The 21,238-nt window shown below is 41.8% G+C and overlaps 1 protein-coding gene across 1 annotated transcript in view; it reads right to left on the bottom strand.

The window, feature by feature from the left end:
* The window catches only part of CTNNBL1 (catenin beta like 1), a 160,142-nt gene that overhangs the window by 87,595 nt on the left and 51,309 nt on the right, over positions 1-21,238 (bottom strand). The window contains exons 5-7 of the mRNA XM_043479007.1: positions 16,212-16,309; positions 9,485-9,578; positions 6,038-6,129 (exon numbers count right to left, since the gene is read on the bottom strand). Coding sequence (XP_043334942.1) covers positions 6,038-6,129; positions 9,485-9,578; positions 16,212-16,309 — 284 coding nt within the window. The remainder of the gene's footprint in view (positions 1-6,037; positions 6,130-9,484; positions 9,579-16,211; positions 16,310-21,238) is intronic.

Raw genomic sequence — 21,238 nt, 5'->3', positions numbered from 1 at the left:
GATGTTGGTGTTCAATCTGATTCCAAGGTTTTAGAAGCTGTGCAGTACTCAAAAGGCACGCACATCAATAGGTAAGTAGTTGTGGTATTTAAGAATGAAATAAAAAATATATTTTAATCCAAGCGTTTCATTTTTCAAATGGCTACTAAATTCTTAGGACATAAATATCTATGAAATTGTTTGCATCTAACTACCTTGAATGGGGCTGTTAGGTCCTTTTTGGCCTAGGACCTTATAAAAAAATTACTGAGATACTGATGGCACCATGAATTAAGAATGGTCATCTATGACTGAAGTCACATTCCTGGTCTCAAGTTTCTTTAATCTGTAAAATGGAGACAATAAAATAACATCTTCTTTGGAGGGTTACTATGAGAATTAAAGAATATGGACGTTGCTGTTGTTTAGCCGATAAGTTGTGTCTGACTCTTTTGCAACCCCATCAATTATAGTCTGTCAGGCTCGTCTGTCCATGGGATTTCCCAGGCAAGAATACCAGAGTGGGTTGCCATTTCCTAAACCAGGGGATCTTCCCAACCCAGGGATTGAACCCAGGTCTCCTGCATTGGCAGGCAGATTCTTTATCACTGAGCCATCAGGGAAGCCCAATATGGAAGTACCTAACACAATATGGAAGTATCAATAACCTCAGATACGCAGATGACCACCCTTATGGCAGAAAGTGAAGAAGAACTAAAGAGCCTCTTGATGAAAGTGAAAGGAGAGAGTGAAAAAGTTGGCTTAAAACTCAACATTCAGAAAACTAAGATCATGGCATCTGGTCCCATCACTTCATGGCAAATAAATGGGGAAACAGTGGAAACAGTGACAGACTTTATTTTGGGGGGCTCCAAAAATCACTGCAGATGGTGACTGCAGCCATGAAATTAAAAGACGCTTTCTCCTTGGAAGAAAAGGTATGACCAACCTAGACAGCATATTAAAAAGCAGAGACATTACTTTGCCAACAAAGGTCTGTCTAGTCAAGGCTATGGTTTTTCCAGTAGTCATGTATGGATATGAGAGTTGGACTATAAAGAAGATCAGTCCTGAATATTCACTGGAAGGACTGATGCTGAAGCTGAAACTCCAATACTTTGGCCACCTGATGCAAAGAACTGACTCACTGGAAAAGACCCTGATGCTGGGAAAGACTGAAGGCGGGAGGAGAAGGGGATGACAGCAGATGAGATGGTTGGATGGCATCACCAACTCAATGGACATGGGTTTGAGTAAACTCCAGGAGTTGGTGATGGACAGGGAGGCCTGGTGTGCTGCAGTCCATGGCATTGCAAAAAGTCAGACATGAGTGAGAGACTGAACACATAGGAGGTGCTACATGTTTTTCTGATGACTGGGATCAGAAATATCCAGGTTAGAATCTCAGTTCTACACATTAGTTACTAGCTATGTGATCTTGGCCAAATTACTCTGCCTCTCTAACCTGCCTGATCTCTCTTACATTGAGTGAAACCGTGGGCTTGATGGGAAAAAAGGAGAGTAATCTTTCATGTCTAGCCAAAGACAAAAGTCACCAAGGAAGTTTTATTTCTGTTTAAATCTCACTCAGCAATGACAGTCTCCAAGCCTGCAAAATACCAAACTGCCAAATTACAAGGACATTTAGTCAAAATCCGGAGGAGGGAGAATTCATTTACCAGGCATCTTTTCTTGGATTTTGCAAAGTTACCCAATGGGAGTTGGAGCTTCTGGGGCTCTCCTCCATCCAGGAGCCTGGTGATCCTAAATCCTTCAGCTATCAGAGTAATTACAGAGTCAAGCATAGGTTTGTACTCAGCACACGCCAGCCCTGAATAAAATTAAACTTCACCTTTTGGGGAGCTGCTGCTTTTTTGGAAAGTACAAGACAATTATGCTACCACCCGCAGCCAGAAGCTGCAAATTATTTCTGCAGCTCACCTCTGGTACCTGGGGCAGGTTCAGACATGACTCCAGCCCTGTACAATCATCAAAGCAATCTGTGCCCTATAAAAATTCCAACTCCTGCTCATAAGAGGCTAAGGACTTAGCATCAACCAGTTGTACATGTAGTATACTGTAGCCAATTCTCAACTCATGAGCTCAATGCTGAATATTGCAACTGTTTTTGAAGCAATGATTTAATTGGGAAACAAAAAGGAATCTTAATTTTGTTTCTTTAAAAAAGAAAGAAGTTTTGGTATTATTTTCAATAGTACACAATATCCTAATAAGTTTGTATTCCCCATTAAAAGTGAACTATGGTGCAGCATCTCTCACACTACAGTTATCTGCTTACCTGTTAAACCTTTTAATGCAATCCTGTGAAATGAGTTTTATCCTCATTAGCAGCACAAATTAATAAGGTTTCATTTAGTGAATGAAAATATCTGTTAAGTATCTCTATATACTGCTAGCTAGGCTACTAGTACCAAAAGGAGACTCACTAATGTGCCATTCACTTAGGGGTTACTCAAGGACTACTGAATAAACAGTGGGATGATCAGTTAGGTAGCAAGGTTTTATAAAGCAGTGTAAACATAGAAGGGGTTCTCAGACTTCAGCATGCATCAGAATCTCCTGGAGGGCTTGTTAAAACACAGATTGCTGGCTCCACTCCAAGCTGGGCAAATTTAGTGAGTCTGGGGTGGGTTCAAGAATGTACATTTCCAACAAGCAGCCAGGTAATTTTGATGCTCCTCATTGGGAACCACACCCAGAGAACAACAGGGAAGACATGCACATATGATGGAGTCCTAGTCCTTGCTGCTAAGTTTAAAGATATTTGGAAAAAGACCAGGAACACACATAATAATATGAAAGTCTCCCAGGTAATGAAGAAAAGATACTCCATGAGGGTATGTTTCACTCAGCTATAGGCATATGTTAGAACCCAGATCTGCTAAGTCCCAGAAGAGAACCAACAAGAAAAAAAAAAAAAAAAAAATGACTGATACTCAGAAAAGAAAGAGGGCAGTATGGGCAAAGTACTCTTCTATGGGAAGAGTACATGAAGAAAGTCTGGAAGCTTAGGTTTTAATTTTAGCTCTATCTCTAACTAGCTACATGAATTTGGGCAATCTTAACTGTCTTAATCTTTATAGGTCTTGATTTTTAATTTTTTCTAGAACTTATAAGATTCCTTCCAGTTCAAAAAATGGTGGTGACAATATGGAAGAGTAGGGGGTTTAAGTTTGTTAATGAAGGTTATGTACAATTTAGAAATACCTAAGGCAGGAGTCATTCCTGGTGGAGGGAAGAACATGAACAAAGACATAGAAGTCAAAAATACTGACCTTTGCAAAGGGAGCAGGTAAAGAGAGGCATGTCTGAAAACTAAAAGGCCAATGTTTCAAAACTGAGAAATGGAAGGGTCAGATCAGGCCAGGGTAAGGGGCCTTAAAAAGTAGGCAGAGACGGTGGGATCTGATGCAGAGGGCATTGGCATCGCTGTAGGAAGGTTCTTGAACAGGGAATGGCATAATGGAAATGAAGTTTTAAATTAGTTTTGGAGTAGTACTGAACAGAAACAGGTAACAAAAATGCTCACATTTCTAGAGACCAGTGGATCTTATAATTCACTGTACATTTATAATCACACGGGGAACGTGTCTAAAATACATTGAAGACAGAGACTGAGAAAGTACGTCTGGGAATCTATATTTTTTAAAGTTCTACCTGTGAAAGTAAGGATCTGGGTCCATCATTCAATCTGATTCACCAAGATGATTATGATGGTGAAGATTACAATAAGCACTTCCCCAGATTATGAGAAATAAGAGCAAGACATTGCTTTTAAAGATATGCCTTCTTGCTGGCCTCACCCTGAAGCAGAACTTTCATTAATGTTCTGGTCAGCACAGAATTTTCTAAGAATTTTCGCTTACTAGTAAAATAACCAAATAGCATTTTAATGGTTAGATACCCTCCAATTTTGAAAAACTGTTTTGGAGATAACAACATGGCTATTTGTGCCCCGAGGATCGAATAAATACTATGCCTGAAAGGTAAGAGTCAAAAGCTTGCAAGATGGCCAAATGGGCCTCTTTACTACTCTTATAAGAGTAATGGAATTCAACCAAACACCCAAAGGTCTCAATTTCCCTTCCTGTTACCAATTCATAAAAAGACCCGCAAGTTTCAACACCTTTCAAAAGGCAGAAGAGGCCGGCTATTCTAGTTTAATGAAGACTCCCTGATTCAGTACCAAGCCTCAAGCAACTGGGAAAAATTGGCCCTGACCTCACAAAGACAAAAATTATTGGATTATTCCGTATAAAGTTGAGGCCCCAACCTGTGGCCATCCCATTAAGACTCAGGTCCCTGCCATCTATCCCATCACCTTAACTCTGTGTTTTACTTTCCTCTCCCCTAGCCCTCACCCCCAAAATGTCTCAAGGCTTTGGAGAATAAAGTTTTGTTGAATATCGAGGGATGAAGAAACTGAGGGAGATGTGAGTTACATGAGGAAACCAAAGGACATAAAGATTCATGAGAGGAGGTCAAAAGGAAGCTGCATTTCACTCATGACAATGAGTGAATTAACCAGACTTGACTCCTGCCTGAAAGGAAGGGTAGGGGGTGTGTGGATAGGAAGTTGCAGTCTACTGAACCACGCAGTAAGTTTATACTTATACCAGCAAGTGTGCCCCTACCCACTGAGGAGAACACACGGGCGAGCTGAATGTCCTCAAGTCATGTTAATGCAAGTCTGTGTTACAGATTTAATGGCAACAAAGGGTTAAATAAGAAGGATTTGAGAAGACCTAAATTGTCAGAAAGAGAGGGAACCATGTGGACATATGTTATCTTAAGCAGAATCTTCCTCCTCACCCCTGCCAAGACAGTGGTTGGGTGGGGGGGTGGCGGTGGAGCGGGGATAAATTGGACCTGATGCACCTCAGACTTTCTGCATCTCTATGACCCTCTGGAGCTCAGCAAGGCCAGGACTACCTAAAGAATCATTCCCGCCACAAACAAGTGCCTCTTTCTCACTGAAAAGCTGGGAATCCTTGCTTGCCCAGAATATTTCAGTACTACAGTATTAAGTAGTTCCAAACTTCCTCCCATCACATCTTTGGTTACTACTATCCTGAGAGAAGCCCTTACCTCTCCCTTTCCTCATTCACTCTATGGTACAGGCACTAAATGGTCAAAAGGACTATGCTAACAAGGAAAGCGAATGAATGATCCAACAAAAATATGAACAAAGGATATAAATAGGAAGCTAAAAGAGATGAACACAACTGACTAATAAACAGGTGAAATCAACACTTTGTACTTGATTTTAAAATTTCAAATTAAAATAAAATAACAGTTTTCACTTATCAAATTAACAAAATTTTAAGTTTGACAATGACCAATATTGCTAGGGGAAATAGACATCTCAACTCAGTGGAGCAACTGATAGAGGACAATTCTGCAAAATTTACCAAAAATGTTAATATGCATACCCTTTAACTGGACAATTCTATTTCTAGGAATTTATACTATAGATAAACTGACAGAAGTATGCAAAAAAAAAAGAAAACAAAACAGTGTGTGTGTGTACATGGGAATACTCACTACTGTGTTGTTTTAACAGTAAAAAACTGTTATAACAGGAGAATGGTTACATTAATTTGGCACAACCATAAAATGGAATACTAGGCAGCCACTAGTTCAGTGAAAAAAAATCAACTTGCAAAAGAAAATAATGTATAATTCTATTTGTGAAACACATATAAACACACATACACTCCTATTTACACAGACAATTTCTGGAAGGATAGATAAAATATTGTTAACAGTGGCTGTCTCTGAGAAGTAGAACTAGAAGGAATCAGCAGAGGAGAAATTCTATTTCTGGTATAAACCTTCTGTACTATGTGAATTTGTGTTGACAACATGTTTATATTATTTCGGGGCTATTAAAGGCTATTTTTAAAACAAATGAAAGAAGAGAAGGGAAGAAAGAGGCAACATTTGCCAAAAGATTTCCCAAACGAGATCACCCAGCACAGGAATAACAACCTGTGCCAACGACCCAGCGTGAGCCACGCACACAGCAAAGACTTACCTTCAGCCTCTTCAGCAGCCACTGCAGAAGACCCTGCTGGGCCGCCTCTGTGCACATCTCCGGCCGGAACTCAGCCATGTTTTCCACAATAGCTGCAGAGAGACAGACACCGTCATTTGGGAGGGCAACTTTGTTTCCATCTGCAGCCTGCTTCCCATGCCAGACATTATATTCCTCTTCCTATTGGCCTATGTTCCTCCCAGCCAGATGCTGTGTCGTCATTCTTAGATTAACCAGGGACACGCTATGTTTGTTTGTTTTTTCCCCTTCAAGTTATGTTACAAGTAAAACTCATAACTGAACTTGTCAGAATTCACTAAAGGAATAGTGAAAGGTTTTCCGCTGTGTAGAACACTACAGCGGAATACACAAAGGTGTGAGTATCTGCCTAAGAAGGCCCTCTTACCGTCACAGTACTACAGTCCCTGAGGCCTGTGACAGAAGAGACAGGGGGCTAGGCAGAAGCCTTATAAGGAAAAATCAGTGGACGAATTCAGAGCCTCTTCCTCTCCTGATTCACCCATTTTCAGATCTCTTTCTTTAGATACTACAAGGGAAGCAAGCATGATCTTCTTAATTGAACAAAACAAGGTGCATAGACAGGAAAGGCCATGCTGGCAGAGGTAACTGTCAGGTACTCAGAAGCAAATATAATTGGTCCTGCTATCTCGTACAACAGGCACATTGTTGTTTAATAGAAAAATTTTAAATAAGGAGGCAAAAAAAAAAGAAAAAATGATTGTATGATTATGAGACTTAAAAAAAAGGACGTTAAAAAGAAACAAAACTACAGACTTCCCTGGTGGTCCAGTGGTTAGGAGTTGACCTTCCAATGCAGGGGATGCGGGTTCAATCCCTGGCTGGGGAACTAAGACCCCCACACACCGCAGGGCAACTAAGCCTGCTTGCTGCAACTAGAGAGCCCATGCACCACAACTAGAGCCTGTGGTGCAGCTAGGGAAGCACCTTCGCACTGTCATGAAGGGCCCGCGTGCCCCTATGAAGGCCTAGCACAGCCAAAAACAGACCCAAACCCTCACAAACCAAACCCTCACTCTAACACATCCAGTGCTTTCCTTTCCTTTAGGCCCCTGCTGCTCCCCATGCCTGGATATGTTACTACCAGCGAGCAGATGGAGCTCTGCGCTCTCTAAGCACAACACCCAGCAGGCCTGAGTCTTAAGGAGAAAAGGCTGAAGGAAGCAATACACCTATTTCCTCCTCACTCTTCAGTCCGCGTCAGCCTCGCCAATGGCAACTTACAGGAGGCCCAGGCAGCCCCCCAGGGAGCAGACGCAAAGCTGTGAGAGCAGAGCAGCAGTGACACCTGAGAGATGGCAATCACTTGAACACCTTACATTACTTTCCACGTTTTCTAAGAAACTGGCTCATTCTTTTTAACCTCTGATGCCTTTATCTTATTCTGCTTACACTTCAGGTGGCTTTCTATTGTCCACTAGAATAAACTCCAAACATCTTGCCAAGGTTTAGAAGGTCTTCCAAAGTCTGGACAATCTTACTCCTCTGGTCCCATCTCCCATCATCTTTACCTCTCGCTGCCACAGCACATTTCTAGTCTTTCCCCAAAGCCTTTACCCATTCGTGACTTGACAAACGATACTGTCCTGCCTGAGGGTCTGGCTCACACTTCTCCATCAAAATGCACCTCTCTTCACATTCAGCCTCAATCAGCTACTTGCTCCTACCCAGCCATTTGGAGACCCTTCCTCTTCTTTTCAGTAGGGCTCCCCACTGACTCCTATTATACTCCTATTACAATACCCTGTATTATCTCTCCTTTCTGTTCAAGACTTTCTCATCAGTCTGATTCTTAAGAAGAACTTTGCCTAATTCATCTTTAATGTACCCAGTGGCCTAGAACAGTGCCTGACAAACATCACAGGCTTCGTAGGGAAGAGCGGGATGAATCTCCTGAGCTGCTGGTAAGGGACCAAGTTGACACTACACAGATCTTCACAGATTGACAGGCTGGTGCTTTTCCCATTACATCAGGCTCTTTTTATAAACAGTCCGTTAAAACTTCTGATAAGCCTGAAACTTCTGAATTTCAGCGAAATTCAGCATTAGGCTGACAGATGGCAATGCCAAATTCTGGCTCTAGACTACAGCCAACCCCCAGATCACAGACTGTTGTGTTCTCTCTTCTCTTACTCCCTAGGTGCTATGTCTTCCTCCCTCTTTATGATAATTTCCCAGTAGAGAGTATAAAACTACCGAGAAATCTGTGCTAGACACCAAGGAGCTGGGAGGAAATCTAACCTCATCAAAATTTCTACTTCTGCTGGGCCTTGTTCATTTCTCAAGCTCTGCTTACAGATACGTCACCTTTGGTTTTATAAGACAGCAAATGGTGATAAACAGCACTACCCCAAACCACAATTTTAAGCAGACTATTGGTTCATCAGCTTTGCAGAAGGAAGGACTGGGGAGACTTGAGGAGCAGGAGGGGGAATATTGCAGAGGAATCTACTTAAATGAACATATGATAAAGGGACAGCCAAGTTAACAGCAGTGTTTCAACGCACAGTTTACACGGTAAAGTACACATAAGAAGGGAAGGAAATACTAACTCTTTTTCAAATAAAATGTCCTATAAAGTTAGGCGTTATCCCTAACTTTAGATTGAAGCTTAAGGGGACAAGGTAAAATCCAAGGTAACAGGTGTACATCCAAGGTGTACCTTGGAGATATTGTGGGTTTGGTCCCAGACCATTGCAATAAGGTGAATATCACAATAAAGTGAGAATCACATGAATTTTTTGTTTTCCAAGTCCATATAAAAGTTATACATACACTATACCATAGTCTACTAAGTGTGCAATAGCATTACGTCTAAAAAACAATGTGCATACCTTAATTTAAAAATACCGTATTAGTAAATAATGCTATCTATCATCTGACAATGCAGGGTTGCCACAAATTTTCAATTTGTAAAAATGTAACATCTGCAAAGCACAATAAAGCACACACACAAAAAATGAGGTAAGCCTATACACAGTGGTTCAAAAGTTTGTAGTTCCACTGCAGAGAAACGGGAAGAAAAACCAATAGAACGGGACTCAAAAATCCTAAAATATATACTTTTCAAAGAAAAAAAAAAAAAGAATCCATCTTTTTTTTCCATCCATGCATAGACTTCACCCTGACTTTTAGAGACAGAGACAAAGGCCTGTTCAGAGAAGCCAGCCGTTTTTGTCCAGGAAGGTCATCTACTTAGTGGATTCCTGCTTTTATTACCTGAAAGCCCGACCAAAGCAGCAGTTATATGAAATTTACACAAGGGTCTTCATTCCTGAACAGGCAGTTTGGGAGCAGAAAAAAGGAAAACCCTCTGGCTGTTGACTCTATTACGAAGGAAGAAGGAAATGAGTGCCAACCCCCAAAACAAACACAAACTCAGGAAGTGCTGGCCACTCTCCCCCTTACCCAGAGTGTTGTGGACACCGTCCGCCTCTTCCTTCACAGACTCGTCCAGACGCTCCAGATTCTGCACGAGCAATGCGACCACCTGCCCGTCCACCTGTGGATCAGGGAAGCAAGAGAAAGGGGTACATGTCACAGGGTGGTCCCCAAAACGCTCCCACTCCTGTACCCCCTTCTCTACTGAACAAGCAAAGTAAACAAACTCCACCTGTGGTCTGCAGGGTGCTTTTGCACCCCAAGATCTCTTCTGAGTCGTGCAGTGACCCCAAGGCAAAGAAACAACAGGCCTCATTATCCCTAACTTTAGACTGAAGCTTACGGGGACAAGGTAAAATCCAGGGTGACATGAGTTACATGCTAGCACTGGAACCCAGGCCTTCTGAAATCAAGTCGTGTGCTCCTTCTAGAGAGTATTAAGACATCTTACGAAAATGCCTTCTCAAGTCGCAAGTTCGTTAAAGTGAGAAGCACATTTCTCGACTACAAGAGATATTCAGTTAGGAAGTTTACTTGCCGTATTTGACACTGACCTCAAAACTTCAGGTTAAACTCAAACCATTTCTAAGTTTCCATAACCAAGCTTTTACGAAACTATTACCTTTGATGAACTTCTGACTCCTTCTCGAAAAGAATCTTAACATATTAAAATGCTTTATGTTTTATTACATATAATGCCTAAAAAGCAATTTTATTTCTCTCATTTGATTCATATAACCACATACCACTCACAAGAAACTTTCAGTAGCCATGTCATACAGATGATATTCAAGAGATCAGTGACCTGGCCGAGACCACACATTTACTAAGCAGTGGCAACAGAAGCAAAAGCCAAGCTTCCCTCTTAGATGAAACGATGTTTACACCACTTAATGCTACCTTCTGACACAACGTGTGCCCTTACTCAGAGACTGCCACTGGGGAACCCAGGAGCACGCCGAGGAAAATAACTAAGGAAACAGAAACACCTAATAATCAAGAAGTGATCATCTACCTGGTAATAGATTTCCAGGTCGCAGCCAATAAGTAAACCTATACCAGTTGACAAGATCTGCTGCATACCCACGGTGCATCTTTTCTCTCATGGCCTCAGCTTCTTCACTGAGGAAATGGGAATGAGTTGTAAAGATTAAATGAAACTATACGGCATGCCTTACCCTGGGTCTGGTTCAAAAATTAAGCAGATAGCCCTTTCCTTCTTCTGATACCTGGTTATTCACTGTTTCATCTCTCGCATGGACTAAGAAAAACTCAAATTCTGTGAAGGCAGACGCTGCATCCTCATTTATCTTGGTACACTCTTCAAAGTCAAGTGCAACACTACACATACCAGACATTCGGTAATTTTGCTAAATTTAAATAAACTGACAAAACATTTACTTTGTGTACTGTAATTGTATTTCTATATACACTGCTTCATTTACTCTCAAATATCCCTCACAGCTTTTACATGTGAGAATACAAAGGTCCGAAGGGTTAATTAGCCTGGTCAAAGTCACAGAGTTTGTGGCAGAAGTGACCAACTCCAAGACTATTTTTTCCCATCACATCCTGTCACTTCTAGTGAGGGGAAAAGGAGAGGAGAGAAAGGACAGGGAAGAAATTATCTCATCAACGGATGCTTCCTGAACACTTCTGCACAAGGCACTCTGCAGACAATTCAAACTGAGCCTGAGGATGGAACAATGGCAAGAGAGACACATCTTAAAATAAGGCCTCTTTACTCTTTCCGGGTGAGACTTGAGGGAAGCATCGGATGGGGGAGAAGTTGAAACTGTTGACTAATTGCGGATACCTGCATCACCAAGGAAGAAGATTTGCTAGGCTCTCCTTTCTGCCCCACTGTGAGGACCCTAGCTGCAGATTGGAGAAGATACTGATGCCAGAATTGACAGCTCCTATAAATAGGAGAAAGAGCTGTTTTCCCCTCTTATATATCAAGGAGATATACAATCTTGCTCTCAAATCTCACAGCCAGCAAAAGCTTCAAAGAAATCCACTGCAGTGTTTTCCTTAATTAATTGGACAATTTGGGTATGTGAGAGAAAACAGAAAAACATCTGGGGGAAAAACATGAACCATGTCACAGTTTGTTTTTCTCTAAATCACCCTGATTGACTTGTAATCTCCCTGAATCCTACAGCAGCAGACACTGCAACTCCGCCGGGTATCACACTGCTTGTCAGCTCTGTGAACTGCCTCGCCACTTTCAATTGCTTACCGCTGCCGTCTCTGCATTATTTTCCCTCCCTTTCCTCGATTCTTAGTTCTGTTACCAGAGTCGGCTGTCTGGAAGGTGGTGGGGACAATGTGTGCACGCTCAGTTGCTCAGTCGTATCTGACTCTTTGCAACACCACGGACTGTAGCCCGCCAGGCTCCTCTGTCCATGGGGTTTTTCAGGCAATAATACTGGAGTGGGTTGCCATTTCCTTCTCCGGGGGATCTTCCTAACCCAGGGGTCAAACCCGTGTCTCCTGCGTTTCCTGCATTGACAGGCAGATTCGTTACCACTGAGCCAGACAGTAAGCAACACACTCAAATTCCAGAACTAGATGGTTACTGGTAATGGGTTTGGCTGGAGAAAATCTTTTTTCCTTGCTACAAAAATCTAACTTCTAACAAACAGCCTTATTAAGCTTGCAAAGTGTGAAACTTTATGTTTAGCTGGGTTAAATGCAATTTTATCTGATTGCAGGAGGGTCAAAGCAGTCAAAATACATTTAGCTGAGAAAACCCTCAGAAAAATATTTATATTATGCACAGCTCCGGATATCATCTAGTAAGAAGCACAAATTAGCATTCTGTCCCTCTACACTCTTGGGTCTACCGCCTTCACGCCTATTTTTTTGGACTTGTGACTAACTCTGAAACTAAAAACAAATTCTTCTTAGGGATTAAAGCATCAGCTACAGCAACACCGGCCTTGGAAATCGTGACTGTCTTAAGTCTGACGTTTTCTGATAAGTCATTGGCTATTTCCGCTTGTTAGCATATCTGCCAAACAATATCCCACCAGATTCTACCGAGACGAAGTTCAGGGGCAAAGTCAGTCGTATTTCCTGCTTGTGCAGAGAGGGTAGATACAAGAGAAAAGGAGGAAATAAGAAAGGGACAGATGAGCAGAGATGAGAGGGTTGGAAGGATTCTTTTTCTATCTTCCACCATCTGCCAATAAAGTTTCTTGAGTTGGACTGGGGTTTTTCTGCCTACTATGAGTTCTGGAAATTTCATATTTAAAAAACAATAATAAACCCTCTCCCCCACCCCTACATACACACCCACTGAATCTTGACCAAGCAATAAGTTTTGAAGATACACATGGTAATAAGGTTATAATGCAAAACTTAGGCCTGCTGCAACCTATCTCACATACAGACCTACTACTGTTATTGCTGCTTTACAGAAGCAGGAGCTGAGTACGGAGAGGTTAGGTAACTTTTCCAAGGTTACACAGCTGGTAAGTGACAAAGCCACCACTTTGACCCCTCCCCTGATGGGGAGCACATCTCAGGAAAGACAAGCTTATAAAAAGATGTCTACAAGCCAATGTGATGAGTGCCAGGATGTACGAAGTAGTAGAGGAACACAAATTCTGCTGAGGTGATGAGTCTGAAAAAAGACTCAGGAGAGATGAGGTTTAAGTGAGGCTTCAAAGGATGAATAGGAGTATTCCAAATAGCCCAGGGGAAGCCAGGCTTGCCAAGCTGAAGGCAGATGTGAGCAAAGACATGGGATTGCCAAGTGCATGGCAAATTTTGGGGACTAGTAAGTGGGGAAATGACTGTAATTTAATCATGACTCTCAAGGAGTCTTCTTTAGAGAGGCATGCCTGAGGAACTGCCATCAAAGCAAACAGTCTTGTGTTTCCACTCTTCAGGAAACAGTCTATTTTCCAGGCTACCAAGTCAACTTGTTACAATGCACAAATATTCGCCTCTGTGTAAGTAATAGCAGTGGATGTAAACCAAATTTTAAATCCCGAAGATCCCTGAGAATGCCAGGACCGCACTCTCTCCCCACAAATGTGCTGTTCTATTGCCTAGGACCTCCAGCTGGGAAAAAGACCAAGGCAATAACTGCACACTGCACATCACAATAAATTCTGCTATATGCCCTCTAGCCTCCGCTCATGCAATTCCAGGCCTCCGATATTGGCCCCAAATTAAAACTACGAGGACAACTCAACCCTTATGATATGAGAATACTTATCAAACTTCTTCCTGAATGCAGCACAAGGGTAGGAAAACACAGATGAAGACCACCTACCAGTTCTGCTGTCTGACATTTACTGATGGCTCCTGACTGGCTGCAGATCAGCAAATAATATATGGGAGTCTAGAAATGTTCACTTGTTTGTGATTCATACCAGCCCCACCAATATAAAGCTGTAAGAGTCAAAACCTTAAAAATAATATAATAAAACAGAAACTAAACAAAACAAACAGAAAACCCCGTACAGCAGCTACTTAATGGTTCCCCAGACTGAGGATGAACTGTTTCTTCCAAAACAAACAATAAAATTGGCAAGATCCAGCTTTTGTTGGTGGGCCTGGCAATACAGAAGACACAAAGGGGGCTTTTGTGTGAACTGCTGTTTCTAGGTACGTTTTACAGGCAGCAGACCAGCTAGCTGTTCCTCTCTCATCTCCTCTATTCACAGAGGCAAAGGATGATAATTAACATCGGTCCAGCGACCAGGCAGGAAGGCTCGCTCAGGGCCACTGTAATTAACCTCTGGAAGGTAAGACTACACAAATGACACTGTGGGGACACAGAGAAGGAGCAAGTGCCACAGCCTTCCTTCAGATGCTCCTCCAAACAAAAGACACCCCGACGCCATCCTTTTCTTTCTGCACGGCAGTTCAAAGGAAAAATAAAGGTCCTGGATTCGACAAAAGTGGCAGTTCGCTCCAGGAAGGAGCTTGAAAGAAAAATGGCCATAGAAATTTTCATCATACTCAGTCACAAATGGCCCTGCTGGACTCCAGCCTCTCTCTCTGTAAGAGACAGTCCTTCACATCCAGTGAGTTCACAACCCCTTCATTCACACCAAATGCCAGCTGTGAGCATGGCACGTGGGAGATTTCTTGTGTCAAGAAGCTCGAGAAAGAAGGGTGAGGAGGGGCTGGGCAGTGTAGCAGTGGGGTCTCAGAATCATTTGGGGTCCCAGCCCCAGCCATTCTAATTCAGCAGGTCTTGGATGGTGCCAGAAAGTAGCCTAACCAAGCACCCCAGGTGCTTCTAATCCAAGTAGTTATACCGATCTTTGATGAACTCTGCACACTGCAACAAAACCAGTGCTTAGGGCTTCCCCGGTGGCTCAGTGGTAAAGAATATGCCTGCCAATGCAGGAGACGTGGGTTTTGATCCCTGATCTGAGAGGATCCCACGTGACACAGAGCAACTAAGCCTGTGAGCCAGAATTGCTGAGCCTGAGCTCTAGAGCCCAGGAACTCCAGCTACTGACCCCACAGGCTAGGGAGCCCATGCCCCAGAACAAGAGAAGTCACTGCAATGAGAAGCCTGAGCACCGCAACTAGAGAGTAGCCCCCACTCTCCACAACCAGAGAAAAGCCTGTGCAGCAACGAAGAACCCACCACAGTAAAAAATAAGTAAATAAATACACTTATTATAAAAAAGAAAAACCCCAAAAAACAAAACTGAAAACCCAGTCCTTACTAACATTCTTAGCCAGAGAGAAAAGACCAGACAGTAAAAGACAAGAGAAACGATGGGAACTTGAGGAGCGAGATAGCCTGATGGGTTAGATAAGAGCTCCATAGGTGGTATCAGGGTAAGAGGCTGCACTGGCCCTGCCACTGGCCCTCTGGTGAGAGAGGGGAGCAGAGGCCAGGATGGCAGAGGGGACCGCAACATGCAGGAGCTCATCTCTGCTGTTACAGGGGCTGGTTGAGTGAAGCGGGGGAAGGCTTCACTTCTGCAGCTGGGTTTCCTCATGGGTAGAGTGGGCTGATGAGACTACATCAGTTCACCTCACATATAAACTCTTGCAAGTGGCTGCTGCCTGGAACAATAGCTGAGGAAGGCTCTGAAGCCTTGCCTAGGCTCCAAAAAACAGGACACAGAAATCAGCTGACCCTGACTTCTGCAGTCAAGGGCTGCTACTCGGGCCGGGATAAGCTAAAAAGTTTGTTCTTGCTTTTAACATTCTCTGATTCTCTATCTGTAAAACAAGTAATAATGATACACCTGTCCTCACCAGTGCTTGGGAGTACAAAGCCTACAGCCCAGAGTAGAAAAGAAACTCTTTTCCGCAAAAACTCTTTATAGAAGAGGTCAGAAGCAACACGGTGAGGGCGGGCGAGCCGGAATTGGAGTCAAAGAGAACAGAGGTTCAAATTCCAGCTGTGTGACCACAGGCAGGTTTGTTTTGTCTCTCAAAGCCTCGAGTTTCATGGCTATAAATGGGAATAGTAGCAATAATACCCTTCTGAGGGGACACGGTGAGATTAAATAAAGTGTGAAGGTCTGCCTACAGCAGATAGTCAATAAATGCTAGGACTCTATACCCCGTGGCCTAATAACAGTACCAAAGAATAAGGTACCCCACGATTGCATTCTACTTTCATATTCTTCTTATTCAGTCCAGCCTTGCCACAGAGTGCTCTCTCTCCCTGGCACCCACCCTGTGCCACTCACAGAGACAATGGTGGGGATGGTGCGGACACCATATACACACTTGCAAAGCCCCAGACGGCTGCGCAACTTACCAGAGCATCCGTGAGCACTTCCGCGCCTTCTTCACTTTCGTGGAGGGTGTCTATGTCTGTTAATTCCTGAAGCAAATCAACCACCGCTATGGACACATGTGAAGAATGTTAAGGGTAACATGCACATATGAAAACCCTAGTGACATTTTATTAAAATAGTTGGCTACCAGCCACTTCCTGGTCAATTGCTTCACTACCGTTTACCTTTAATACACTCTAGTTTTATAAACATCTCTTCAACAAGGTTCTAATCACAGTGGCTCTTCAATAAATGTTGGTAACTGCTTCACTTAGGCTCTTTCCCTTATGCTGCCTTCCTGGCAACTTATTCCATAGGTTCACTACATCTTCATAAATTTCACAGCTTCAAGTCGATCGCTTGGGTGGTCGCTTTTCCAGTGAGAAATAGGCCAACACCCTTAACCTTACCTCATAATTTAAATTCTCGGAACTGAGTAAGTATAATCTTAACTACCTTGTACACCTTACCTTCAAAGACAGTAATGATTTTTCCTGAGATTAGATGGCTGGCGTTCACCAAGGAGTCTTCAGAAATCAGGGCATGACAAACAGATTTAGATTGTAGAGGGAAGGATTTATGTTGGACTGTGCTAGACTCCACCAACCTCCCTTCCCCTTAAATACACTGCTGCTTTGGACACAAAAGGAAAGAAAACAATGATGATTACGGACTAGGCAAAAAGAGAGACAGGGGACATATAAGAGAAAGGACACAGAAAGAAGAGAAAAAAGGAGTTATGTTTGGTTGTAACCGGTAAACTGGTAGCCCGACCTAAGGGCTTCCCTAGTAGCTCAGTGGTAAAGAAGCCACCTGAAAAGAGACACGAGTCTGATCCCTGGGTCAGGAAGATCCCCTGGAAGAGGAAATGGCAAAATTCTCATTCCAATATTCTTGCCTGGGAAATCCCATGGAGAGAGGAGCCTGGCAGCTACAGTCCATGGGGTCTCAAAGAGTTGGAAATAATTTAGTGACTAAACAACAACAACAACAAGAAGCCCGAGCTAAGTTTCCCATACATACAGACACACACACACACCCCACTACACACACACACCCCACTTGCTGTCAGTCAGCATCTACTGAATGCTTATGATGAATAAAGCACTGTGATAGAGACAAAGGCAAATCCATTCACTCTGGGCCTCAGTGTCCTCATTAATAAAATGAGGAAGTTAAGGTAATTAAAGACATTTAAACAATTATACAGGCTTCCCTAGTGGCTCAGATGGTAAAGAATCTGCCTGCAGTGTGGGAGCCCTGGATTTGATCCCTGGGTTAGGAAGATCCCCTGGAGAAAGGAGTGGCTACCCACTCCAGTATCCTTGCCTGGAGAATTTCATGGACAGAGGAGCCTGGCAAGCTACAGTCCATGGGATCACAGAGAGCCGGGCACAACTGAGTGACTAACACTTTCACTTTCAAACAATTATACACAACAAAACAAAACAAAACAAACAAACAAAAAACAATTATACACCACAGGCAATTATCAATGTGTAACAAATGAGGAATACAGACAACTTGAACTGCAGACATCCTAAAAAAATGGAGCAATCAAATTGAACTGGGAAATCAAGAAAGATTTGCTAGAAGAAGGCTGGTCAGAAAAGAAGCAACTAAAAAGATGAGGGCAGGTAGGCTGGAAAACAAAACATCAGGAATACAGGAAGAGAGATTAGAATGTAAGAGGGTATATGAAGAGCAGAAGAAAGAGGATTAGGGAAGCAGGGAGGGGAGAAAATTGTAACTAGAATCAAATGAAGAAAATAATGTCTTGGAAGAATAACCTAACAGCTATGTGCAGGAAGCACTAAATAGCACTGTGAGGGTTGGGAGTGGGCAGATGTGGGTGTGGGGAAACGTCAAGCCTGAAGGAGCAAAACCTGTTCTGAAGCTACCACACACAAGAGTCCAGAAGTAAGATGATAAAGGTCTTATCAGGGCAGGGCAGTTTCAATACAAACTGGAAAAGAAAAAGATAATAAGAAAGATACAGGACCTATTAACAAGAATGACAGGACTTGCTCACTGCCAACTGATGTTACAGATATTTTATGAACACCTTTTGCTAAAAGAAAAATTATTCAAAGCTTTGTTTTTATTTATCTATAACTGACCAGTTGGCCATCATGAATAAGCTTTCTGTGTTTTATCCTCTCGTACTTTAAAGTAATATTTGTGCAAAATATGGGTGTGCTATGAAACTCAATGTGTATGAAAAGAGAGAAGGTCTCTGGACAAAAATCCTTCATGCTTATACAGTCTTTATTAACAAAGTAACCAGAAAGCTTTTGACATAAAAGACCAGGTATCATAATTGACATATAGTAAACCAAAATACATAAACTGAACTAATTTTTTTTAAAAAAGGGCTAATCAAACTAACCTCTAGAAATGCTGGGCGGTAGGAATTAGTAGTTCTCCCTTTCTAAACACTGCAGTAGAAGACACCATCATAATCACTAGCATTTTAAAAAACTCATCATTATGCCAAGCACTGTGCTGCTGAATTCTCACAACAGCATGATCCCTATTTTACAGACAGGAAACTGAAAGCTCAGAGTGGTTAAGTAACTTACCTAAAGGTCACTGCAATAGTAAGGGAGAATGTTAGGTTCACATGATTCCAAAAATAGTACCTCTGCCACTACTCTTCATATTAATGCAGAGGGGAATATTCACCAGGTTTAACTACAACTAAATTCTAGCTAATGACCCTACTACAATAACAGAGAAAAGGACTGTCATTTATTTCCATCATAAATTATTAAAGTTCCAGGAAAAAGGACAAAATGCTGACAACTCCCCCATCATTCTCTTCATCTAAAAAGCTCCCATACTGATTCTCTTGAACAGTTTTTACGTGAGATGTAAAAATATTATTATTTATCCACTTGTTTATTTAATAAGCATGATGACATTTCATCCATCTGTTCATCCAACCACAGTGGAGTCAAATGTCTACAGGATAAGGATGTGAATCAGGCACGAAATAGGTACTATCCTTACATTCCCAACATCATGCCCCACTAAGTACTTACTAACCTGATACGTGATGATTATTAATTAAACATTAATCTCAAGAAACATGTGGGATATATGTGAAAAAACAGATGAAGAGTCACAGCAAACTCAAGGATGGGGCCATATCATATTTATCTTTGCTTCCTATCTTTAGTGAACCAAACTATCGCCAAATTATTAATACTATGGAATCTTGCTCAAGCTTCTTTATTTCCATATAGCTTAGTTGCCTCATCTGTAAAAAGGTGGTAATGATCTCTGCCCAGCCTATCTCACCCTGTAACTATAAGGAATAAATGACATCATGAAGGTCAGAGGGCAATTAAATCAAAGTACTGAGAAAACAGGAAAGCACTATAATAAATGTTGTTAGTCAATTCTTCCCACAGAATGGTCACATCTTCATTATTGACTTCATTTTTTCCAAAACTTCTAAAATCTAAAACCTAAGCTAACAACAACACGATCCTCCCTTTTTGGGTCACAATGGGTTGAAAATCTAATTTTGTATTTCAGCTATGCCACAGAAATTCAGATTGATCAAGTCCTTTTTCAGCCTCTAAGGTTTTATGGGACAGGCAGGTATCATATTTTTCTTTGATTATTCTTATATCATGCTCACAAATGGGTCACAGTAAACCCGGAGAAAAAAGGAAAAGAAAATTTGATAATGTGGTGGTTTCATATAGGAACAGAATAAATGTCTAACTCTTATCAAGAACAGCTGTTTCTTATAATGGTCCAGTGGATATTTCCTTGCCTACACTCCTGCCTCAGTTGAGAAATCAAACAAGAAACGAGTTACCAGCTACCAGGTCTGGCAAACAACTCAGCAATTCTAGCACTAACTGATTTTATGTAAATTCTCAACTTTCACCAAATAGCATTTCAGCAAGGCAGTAAATGAGTCCATAATTGTAATCGACTCCTGAGTAATATAATATGACCCATAAGATGGAGGTCATTTGAGGACCAGAAAGAAGAATAAGAAGCGAAACTAAAGACAGACAGATGAACTCTCAATCTTGATGAGAAAATTCAGCATGGTCTGCCACCCATCCAGCATTTTTTCACAAACAGACTCTGGGCATGGGTGATAGGTTTTTCCACTGTAGTTACAATTTCATTTCACAAGGTAAAAGGCTCTCCTATCCAAGTGTAATAGGAAAACAGAGAGCCTGTCTCTCTGCGAATTACTAAAACACAGTTTGTGACAGCCTATTCTGCCAAGTCAGGCAGAAAGGCCACCCCATTCACTCCCTCAGCATCTGCCCACTAGGGGGGCAATAAGCTAGTATAATAAGAAGTGACGTAGAAAAGACCAGCTGGGCACAAAATGGTCCACAACCCAATGGCTTTTTACAAAAAGAGGGGTATTGGCTTTTATTTTTTGGTTCTAGATACTTGTTTTTGGCCTGATCTCATGGAGAGTCCTAGCACAGAAACAGAGCATTAATTTCATTAATCTCCAATGAGATATGGCCATAGGAACAAAGTTATTTAAAAAAAAAGAAAGAGGAATAAAATATATTAAGCAGATGGCTTAAAAAAAAAATCATTTCAAAAACGTGTCTTAAGAAAAATGACCAGTCTAGATTCACAGTATATAACTGATTTAATGGAACAAATCTGGGTGGGTTTTTTTTTTAAGCCTTTTTAAAATTTTATTCCTAGACTAGGACAATGCTTAGATATAGCTCAACTAATGCAGATGAATTTCTAAACAGACAAAATGGTCTTTTCCTCCTTTTACAGCAGTTGAAAAAGAACTACCTAGAATGAATCTAGACTCTTAATTTTATCCCAATCCTTAATCAAAATAACATGAGTGGGGGAAATGCTCTCATTCTACATTTATTAGGTACCCACTAAATGTTAGAGGGCACTGTTACAGAACAGGGGAAATGTCCCAAGCAGGCCACAACCACCCTAACCTTCCAAAGACATGGAATTCACCTAAAACTCGTAAGCAAGATCAACA

Source organism: Cervus canadensis, chromosome 10 (assembly GCF_019320065.1).
Source record: "Cervus canadensis isolate Bull #8, Minnesota chromosome 10, ASM1932006v1, whole genome shotgun sequence".
NCBI classification, from domain to species: Eukaryota; Metazoa; Chordata; class Mammalia; order Artiodactyla; family Cervidae; genus Cervus; species Cervus canadensis.
This window is presented reverse-complemented; position numbering and strand designations above follow the sequence as displayed.